A 9,773-nucleotide genomic window follows, 5' to 3' on the forward strand; every position below is an offset into this window, starting at 1 on the left:
GCAATTTATGTTAAAAACAAACAAACACCAGAAGATGAAATTTTTGCTCAGCTGAGGTATTAGTGCCTTCCGCAGGGCGACGAATCACAATTTAATATTGAGTATTGATTCATTTGTTTTTATTCATATAAACTGTAATATTTCATTAGACAACAGTAATGATACAATAACACAATTTTTGCTTTTGTGCAAATAAAAGGAAAAAAAGGGAGATTGAAAATGTCTCTCGTGTCCATCACCATCACAGGGGCTCTCTTCAGTTCAGCAGAGCCCTGCCCACAAGCGTGACAAATCTCTCCGAAACGGGACACACATTTTATTAACATAAATGATATAATGAAAGCAAAAATTGCATTAGATATACTGCATAAATACAATTAAATATATGAAATTTCATTGATACTGTTTTCCAATCTTGGATTTAGTTTGGAACAGTGTTGCTTAAAAATAAATTAAATATGTGTCTTATACAACCATATATTGTCAGTTATTGTGGGGCGCTTATGTTGCCATTTCATGCTGCCTGTTTCTCCTCTTCTTCTTTTTATTTATTTATTTTTGTTTTTATAAACAGGCTTTTGAGACAGTCTTTCTTATTGATAATTTGTCTTCTCATATGAAAACTTTCACACAATGACAAACTACAAATATGTTTGACAGATACTTTTAAACATACCATATACAATGTTTTGATTTACTAAAACGTATCCACTAGCACCAGTTCAATTGTTAATCTCCCAAAAGAGTTTATATATATATAAAAAAAAATTTAATGAAACCTATTTTAAGGATCTTTAAATTCTATGCATTGTGACATAAAAAACATTTAAAACATTAATTAATTGAACAATTAAGCTCTCTTACCCCATTCATATTTGAATAAAACAAAAAAAATAATCTCATTAGTTTAACTAATGTTTAAATAAAGCATTTAGCATCATGCTAGTACTTGTTGTACTCTCTTTCATTTATGTGGATGTAGATTAAAAATCGAATTATGTTTATTTATATATTATATAAAATTAAAAGGTAATATATTACAGTAATTAAAATTACTATTGAGGTTTAGTGACATTCACCCTAATACTGCGTCCTTGTGAGGAGTCCTTTAAACCTGTGCAGTGTTTGTTAGTGTTGAAGATGGTATGTTTTCTTCACAGCTCATCCTTCTCATCTCCTTCACAATAGCACGCAGCCCTCTGGCTGTTCATGAAGGGCCTGCAGCCCAAAGTCCACACAGTGTTATACATGGTATCAGCAAACGTCTCGCACGCTGAGGGACAGAAAGAAAGGATGTGAGAGAAGGCATTTGGTCTGTTTGCAAAAGTATCTTTACAAATGATAATTACAGTAATATTATTTGTAGCACATCTTAGCCACAAGAGAGAATGGCTTTGTTCCAAAACCTGGTGTTCTACCTTCCTGCAGTTCCCAGCACACTTTATACAAAATCAAAGAACGAACAGGTGTGACGTCATTTAGAACAAAATATTGCAAAAACGAAATCTAGTGAAATACTCTTTTGTGCCCATTCACTCTGTTGTTTGATATGCTGTTTCTCTCATGTGCTGTCTGCAGTGAAAGCCAGTTCCACATCTGCCCAAAGTATGATATGCCTATCATACGTTTGTCTGTATTCTACCCATTAACACTCTTCAGTTGACATTATTCAGCCCCACTCCGCTCTTCTGTAGTTTGTCATCTTACTTCCTATTTGTATTGAAGCTACTTAGAAGAGTCTAAATCAAAATGGATTGCGTGTGGGAGCACATTAAGTATTTTTCATCCAGAGGTCTATGCCACCCCTTTACAAAATAAATATGCTAATGAGGTGTTTTGCTGTCTCTGTAAATGTACATTTTCTCCGACATCAACGGAGGTGAATTGGACCTTGCAGATCACATTCTGACAGCAATGACACACTGCACTATTTAACGATACAAACGTTTAATTGCTATCTGTGTAATTCTGCTTAATTTTTAGGTTCCAACTTGTAAATAAGTTTTGTTTACTGTGTAGCTGACATGAAATTTTATCACTGAAAAAAATCTGCTCACCTTAACTGTAACACGGTGAGTGAATGACATTAGAAGAAGGCCAGATGTGTCGTACAGAGATATTTTTAATGTGTTGTCTCTTCTTGATCTTGTGGATTTATGAAAAGTCTTGTTTTAAAAGCTCATCCCTCTGCTTCTAGTATTAATGATATCCCCTGAACACTTCAAAATACTCACAACTCTAAATCCACTGTAAACCTGTCAATCAACTTTGCTAGCTAATTGCACTTTGACATCAACACCATAGTTAGCAATATAGCAACCGTTACACCGGAAGTTCCAAGACAAAATGTTCAAGATGGCTGCACGCTATTTTCGCAGTAGTATCAGTGTCATCATTCATTACAATAACAGAGGGTAAGGGGAGCTCATTATGGCTGTGTATAGCATGTTAGCGCATTAGCTCTATGAATGTATGACAAATTACACATTATCAGCTGATTATATATTACATTAAATCATCACTGAGTGGTTAAAACAGCTTATTTTACTGATTGTGTGTGAATCCTACTCATAGAATGAGGCATGAAGTCATTCATATCACATTTTAATGTCATAATAGTTGATGTTTTACATGTAGTCTTGAGTGTCCTTATATTTAAATGTACCTCTAAGTGACTCCCCCAGCGGTGTGGCCGGTGTCTGAATGTTTACAATCAATATGTCGTTGCTCAAACATCTTTTTGGCTCTGAGCGAAGAAGCACTTTACTGTAAGTGTATTGGGGCATTATGGGGTTGTTCACATGCATTCAAAAATGTGTTGGATGAACGCTCTTTGCACTGCATTGTGGCATTGTAGGCTGCTTTAAAATTTGCTTTAAATTTAACAATGTGTGAGTTGCATGTGCTATCAGAGCATTTCACACCTTCAACTTTTGACACAAAGCCCAGACTCTTCTTGAGGTCAGCACAGATGCTGTGGAGGCACCAGCGGAACTTGGTGTCACAGCGGTACTTGTTGGAGCCACAGGTGTCGTAGCAAATATCAAGCTGGTTACAGCATTTGGTCATGGCAGGGACGCCCATATCAAACTGTGGAGGAACAGTACATTACACAACATGAGCATTACAACTCTCTTACTCTCGGTATTAAAAATGAACAGTTTCAGTTATAGCATGGTGTTCACTGTAATGTAGATATCATGAGGCTTAACTGATGAGGTTACTACTGTAACCTTGTAGGAGCCAAATATTTATTTTTATATTTAATTTAAGTATTATTATTTATGTTATGTGTTTTGGGATTGGAAAAATGATTTGTTCTATGTGCATTTATTTTTTAAAGAGTTTTGCATGCGTAATGGGGAATAAAAGTTTGTGCGCAAGGCAGAACATGCAAGATGAAGTGCATACAGTATTTGACTGTGCAACATGCAGGGTTGGGAGTGTTAATTTTGAAATGTATTCCACTACAGATTTCAGAATACATGCTGTAGAATGTCATTTGTAATGTATTTCGTTAGATTACTCAAGATCAGTAACATATTTTAAATGCTTTGGATTACTTCTTCAGCACTGGTATATATTTACACTTGTTTTTACTTTAAAAACTCTGTCAGTACAGTAAGACATAATACATGTTAAAAATACATTCTCTGAAAAACCTAAATATCTTATGCAGTGTTGTTTCTAAAACAAGATTAATGTATCTTGTTTTAAGGAGTTTTCAATATTTTTACAGGAAAACAATATAAAAAATATTATTAAGAATATGATTTTGCACTAATATCAAAGGTCTTACTAGAAAAAAAAGAAATTATGATCCAACGTGAATTTTCTTGATAAAAAAATATGGTTGTGTCTGGTAACATGTAAAATGGCTAGCAATAGCATTTTTAGCTTAGCATAAAGCTGACAATTTACACAAGGTTTATTTCAATTTCTTCTGCACCAAACTTACTCCAAACTTTCTTCTCTGTCTGCTCGTATGAATGTAACAGATCATAAGAAAATGTTTCACCGCTGTTCAAATGCACTTTAGATGGATGAACATCATGTTTTAGCAAAACAATAGAGAATCATTGCTGTGACACAATTCATCAAATCAGCATAGAAAGTAAAACAATATCTCTACAAGCACAGGACGTTACTTACATGCTTCCCCCCATGATTAATATATAGCCATCAGATGAGAGACTCATTCTGAGGTATAACTACCTGCAGGAAACAATTCAGTTCTTCTCTTTGCCTTTGTAGACTTGGTGACGCCAGCTATATTTGGAAATTACTTTGTGAAGATACATTTAGCTCTTTTGAAAAGTATAGTTCTTTACAGGATTCAATAATGGCATCTAGAGTGTGATTGTAATTTGTTCAAGGTGAAAGATGAGACAATTACAATTGTGGCCCACACTGAAAGAAAAGAGGGCACGGATAAACAGCCTTAATTAAGTGCTTTCTGAATGGACATCTTAAACTTGGAAGTTGGGAATTTATTTGGGAGCCTGAAATTACACAGAGGACAGGCTTTGAGTCTTTGACTCATTTGCCTTTCTCTATCTTGACACCATTCCCATCAGCTCCTTGGCTGGCTGCCATCAGACTTTCTCATTGGCCAAATCACCTTAGACCAAGCACACACTCCTAGACAGAAGTCTAGGCCTGCTCCAACTTAAAGACTCACAGTTTCTTGTTCTTATTAATGTACACTTTCTTTACACAACAAATTGACTAGGTGCATCAATTCAAAGATTTTCCTCCCAGACTGCAACTACAATCTAGAAATGTCATTCTCACACAAACCCTTGCACAAAATAATGGAAGTGTTGATTGTCGACAAACAACATGGAGCTCATGGCTGCTCTTTCACAAGTTGGGACAGTGCACCACCTGACGACTGGTCAGTTACATTTCAAACCAGCTTGAAATTTGTCGTAGTGTTAGTAAGTAGTCGCAGCTTGTCTCACAAGTGCACACACTACAAGCATCAGCGAAGGGCATTTCTTCACCTCCTCTAAGCTTATATTAAGGATGAAGAACAATTCATTTCTTTGTTCTTTTTCTCAAAAAACAAAAAAAAACAGCAGGGCCATCTTTGTATTATCAGTTATCAGGTGCTTAAGGCACAGCAAAACAAAAATAATAATTGGTCAGCACACACTAGATAGAAGCAATTCCCAAAGGATCATGCATGTTGATTGATCTTATCAAAACTTCAAGGGGAAACTAGTGATTAATGTGTGTTAGTAAAGATAAAGAGACACATACACTGTTCGGTACCTGGAAGCCAAGCAGCGTGGTGCTACAACCATCAGGTTCAGGCATCTGATAGCCAGGGCGAGGCTGAGGAGCTTTACCTGAGAAACAACCATAATTCAGTACTGACTATACAGATATATATTTGTATATTCTTCATACAAGTAGTAGTTTAAAGAGCTTCATGTACAAGTCTTGGAAAAATTACACAAAGAAAGCTATTACAATATGACTGTTAAAATGGGTTAGAAGTGTACATATAAAGAGCCATTAACTAAACTAAAAGTGTGATTAAAAAGATGTATTTTCAAAGTTTCTTTAAATGACAGCATAATACAACATGAAAGTTTAGAAGTTTAGAAGCATAAAATTTGCATAAGACCAGTATTTAAAGGTCTCTTGTCACATATAGGAACATAGACTAGAAACAGTATGTTACAGAACACTATGGAGGGCCAAATTACTCAAAATTAAATCTTTAAATAATCATCTAAATAATTAACTAAATCATTAAATTCTAAATGAAATAAAAAAAAATTAACTAAAATAATTAAATGAATCATTAAATCATTATATAAATTAATAAATGCCCCTTGTGTTTAATTTTAACATTAGTTTGCAAGTTTTGTGAAGAGGATGTGGGCGTGGCCAGGCTGTGAGGGTGCACGGCCAGCGCTGAGTCAACTAATCAGCGGGAGAGAGAGAGAGAGAGAGAGATAAAGGGATGCCGGAGACGCCAGTTTGAGAGAGAGAGCGAGAGAGAGAGAGACACATGTGGCTGTGCTGTGTGTATGTTTGTTTTATGTAGGTTTAAGTTCATTTACATAAATGAAATTTATGTATATATTAAAGTAATATTGACTGTCCTGCCGGTTTCTGCCTCCTCCTTGCCCATCCTGAACCCATTAAATAGTTTTTTTTTAAAGAAAATTAGATTAATGTGTATGTTTGTCAATTTGAAATCAGAACATTGAGATTGAAATAAATAGAATAAAATGAAATGCCTATGAGAGTTTCAGATTAGTCTGTATGATCTGTAGAGTGGTGTGATCAACTGGCCCCATGCCTTTGTCAACATCTGCAGGTCATTTCAGTGAGGTAAAGGCATGTTTCAAATAAACAACTGACCAAGAACCCTGTACTGTGATAGATTCATTTTAGAAGTAACTGGGACTTTTCAATGCAAAGCATTAAATCTAACCTAAAATATAATAAATCCAGTGCTGCACTAGTGGTGTCATTATTCATCCGTAAACTTAGTTTTGTAAGCAAAGATAAAATTTAAAGGTAAAACTATAACATCTGCGCATTGTAAAGCATGTTTTCCTGAAAGAAATACCCCCCCCACCCCCCCCTCCATTTTTATTAATTTATTTTATTTTTCATCATTAACTCTTCATGTCATTCCAAACCCATATGCTGTTTTTTTTTTTTATATCATTTTTATTTAATTTTTCCCGTGGAACATAAAAGGAAACATTTTGGAGAATGTACAAAATGACCAAGGCTCATAGTGACCACAGGGGAGTAACGGAGTACATGTAACAGGATTCCGTATTTAAAATACAAAATACAAGTAACTGTATTCCACCACAGTTACAATTTAAATCACTGGTATTTAGAGTAAAGTTACATTCAAAAAGTATCATCGAAGTTGTCCATATGAATCATGTGCCATTTTTCTATTTCTTACATTCATTTTATTATATACACTATAGTGCAAGTCTTCAGAAGCCATGCGATATCTTTATGTGCAGAACAGACCAAAATTTAAGCCATTATTCACTGGTAATCTTTCCCTTCTCTGTAGCTCTCAAATCTCATTCTCTATTCTACATATTCAAGTTTTGTCACAACATGCGAGAACCAATGTCATTTGGCTTCAGTGATCTCAAATGGGGTGGGATCCATCTAAAGGAGACATTTTTGCTCAATGAGATTTAAGAGGTCCTGTGCAAGGGAAGATTTTCAATGAATAATAATTTAAATTTCATGAAATTTAATGGTACTTTATAGTGTTTTTTGGAGCTTGACTGTCATTGTCACCATGAACTGCAATGTATATGACATGTATATGTCATATACATTGTGCTAATGAATTCCTTTAGTTTTCCACTGAAAGGAGATAATTACAGTATTTTTATTTTGAGTAAACTATTCCTTTAACTAATTGGTATTATAGCTGTAATCTTTGCCAAATCTATTCAATGTCACATAATCTGAGAAAGGTCACCTGATGCACATTGAACAAAGTATAAAAAACAAACCACAAAATGCTATTTCACTTACCATATCTACAGCGGTACTGACACACACCATCCTTGCCTCCCATCAGCTCCAGTAAAGAGTCAAAATATCCATTAACTGCCTGGAAGCTCCCCCTGATATAACTGAAGCCCCAGTTCAACTCATCCTCTGATTCTTGGGTGGATCTCTGGGTTTCTGCAGGTTTTTCCTCCACATGGGATCCTGCCATGAGGATGTCTTCATCCTGGAAGTCTCCAGCAGCTGGGTCATTTACTGGAACCTTGGCATGGTCTACATTTGGGGCCCCATCAGCCTGGGTTCCAGGCAAAACAGACCCATCAGATGCAGTCCATTCAGCAGAGGCCTGGATGAGTGTGGCAGCCAAGCTTGTGGAGATACACAGCAGGAGCAGTGCCAACACACGGGGAAACATAATGTGGCACCGGGTCCTGTAGGGTCCAAGGAGAACAGTAGACGGATAGAGGACGAAGAACTTAGAGAAAGTGTGAGCAGCACAAACAGACACTGTTGATAGTGCCTCGTGGAAGGGACTTTGACCTGTGATTAGATCAAGCAGGCAGCAAGGCATTGATTGGCGCTAAGGTTAAAGGTAAGGTCCAATCTCTTGCTGAGGCCTGTTCCCTCAGTGAATCATAGCAACACTCCCCCTTTATAATCCACTCTTTACCATCATTATCTGCAGTTCACATTTCGCCAGGAAGATGACCTCACAATCTGTGATATTTTTTCTTCTTTGACTGAATAAAATATGTCACCTTTAACACAGTGTTGTAATCTTGAGGTCCTATGGAGCACACTTTGGTGTAAAACAGTATTGGGAAAGCTACTTTAAAACTAGCTTTAGAAAGTTAGTCATGGTATTTGTAGTAAAACCACACAATTCACCACGACCAGAAGTGGAAAATAACGAATTACAACTACTCTTTTTATGGTACTTGAGTACATTTTTCTACTTTTTTAAGTATAAATAAATAATAGTACTTTTACTTGAGTTGATTAAAAGTGAAGTATTCAACTTCGATACTCTCGCTCTGAAAATGGCAACATTGTTCATTGTATAACATGCACTGAAACACTTTAAAAACTATGACATCAGTGTAACATCTACGATATGCACAATTGATTATATTAAATCTGAAATCGGTATATGACGTTGCACAACTTTAATCCAAATTATTGCGCTCCTTTCTCCATTGCGATTGGATTGGTTGACGCGGATGCGTTGTTGCAGCCCTATTCTAAAGCGGTACAATTGCTTTTGGTGTGAAAAAAACTTGGAAGCTCCAAAACTCACAGACAGTCAGCATTAACTTCATCTATATGACTCCAGTGGTTAAATTAATGTCTTCTAAAGAGATACAATCACTTTTAGTGAAAATAAGATCGATATTTAAGTACTTTTTAACTATAAACCATCACCTCCGGTCAGCAGCAGTATGCGCATTTACGAGAGTGCTGAGGTCACGTGGGATCTCGTGTGACGAATTTGCATTGGCATGTTATGGACATAATCTCACGTTTTTCTCTCTGTTGAGACATCCGGGATAGGCACACAAACACACCATTGTGAGTAAACAAACATATACAAATATAGATCTAAACCAAAACCAATGAAGCGTCTGTACAGCATTCCTCCTACTCAGTTATAAACAGGGCTACTCTTCTGGGTGTGTCGCACGTGCATCAGTTCTCACGTGAACATGCCAACGCCATTACATGCGCATACTGCTGCTGACCAGAAGCAATGGTTTATAGTTAAAAAGTACATAAATATTGATCTTATATTCACTAAAAGTGATTGTATCTCTTTAGAATACTTTAATTTAACCACTGGAGTCATATGGATGACGTTAATGCTGACTGTCTGTGAGTTTTGGAGCTTCAAATGTTTGATCACCATCCACTTGCATTTTAAGGACCTACTGAGATAAGATATTCTTTCTATTTTTCTTCAAATGTGTTCTGCCAAAGAAAGTCATATATATATTTGGGATGGCATGAGGGTGAGTAAATGATGACAGAATTCATTTTTGGGTTAACTAACCCTTTAAAAAAAATTAAACAATGTATGGGAGTAAATATATAAAATAAATAATTACTAATGTGTAGATTGGACAATAAATATGCTTGTGGGCTGGGAAGTAACATTTTATTAACAGGGGAGTGAATGTGTTTAATATTGTTTTGGGTTCAAAGTTCTACTGGGATTTGTGATTTTACTGAACCAGATAGTTAACCACATGATCTTAATT

The 9,773-nt window shown here is 35.9% G+C and overlaps 1 protein-coding gene across 2 annotated transcripts; it reads right to left on the minus strand.

Annotated features, from left to right (window-relative positions):
• Positions 1 to 94: 94 nt before the first annotated feature.
• LOC127617479 (group XIIB secretory phospholipase A2-like protein) lies at positions 95 to 8,037 on the minus strand. 2 transcript variants are annotated; one of them, XM_052089457.1, is made up of 4 exons: positions 7,543 to 8,037; positions 5,278 to 5,354; positions 2,925 to 3,090; positions 95 to 1,273 (listed from the first exon to the last, which is right to left on the minus strand). In XM_052089457.1, the coding sequence occupies exons 1-4, from the start codon at positions 7,931 to 7,933 to the stop codon at positions 1,155 to 1,157; spliced, it is 753 nt and encodes a 250-aa protein (XP_051945417.1). In that variant the 5' UTR covers positions 7,934 to 8,037; the 3' UTR covers positions 95 to 1,154. The 2 variants fall into 2 exon arrangements, with proteins under 2 accessions (XP_051945417.1, XP_051945416.1); XM_052089456.1 differs by having other exon boundaries at positions 99 to 1,273; positions 5,266 to 5,354.
• Between the last annotated feature and the right edge of the window lie 1,736 nt (positions 8,038 to 9,773).

The sequence above is a fragment of the Xyrauchen texanus genome, chromosome 24, assembly GCF_025860055.1.
Source record: "Xyrauchen texanus isolate HMW12.3.18 chromosome 24, RBS_HiC_50CHRs, whole genome shotgun sequence".
In the NCBI taxonomy this organism is placed as follows: Eukaryota; Metazoa; Chordata; class Actinopteri; order Cypriniformes; family Catostomidae; genus Xyrauchen; species Xyrauchen texanus.

What these genes read in the sequence shown, in the direction of transcription:
- LOC127617479 (XM_052089456.1), bottom strand. Translation starts at nt 7,933, where the DNA reads ATGTTTCCCCGTGTGTTGGCACTGCTCCTGCTGTGTATCTCCACAAGC. An exon ending in TCAGTACCGCTGTAGATATG is followed by an intron (nt 5,355 to 7,542) that starts GTAAGTGAAATA and finishes GTTGTTTCTCAG; the next exon opens with GTAAAGCTCCTCAGCCTCGC. An exon ending in GCTTCCAGGTACCGAACAGT is followed by an intron (nt 3,091 to 5,265) that starts GTATGTGTCTCT and finishes GTTCCTCCACAG; the next exon opens with TTTGATATGGGCGTCCCTGC.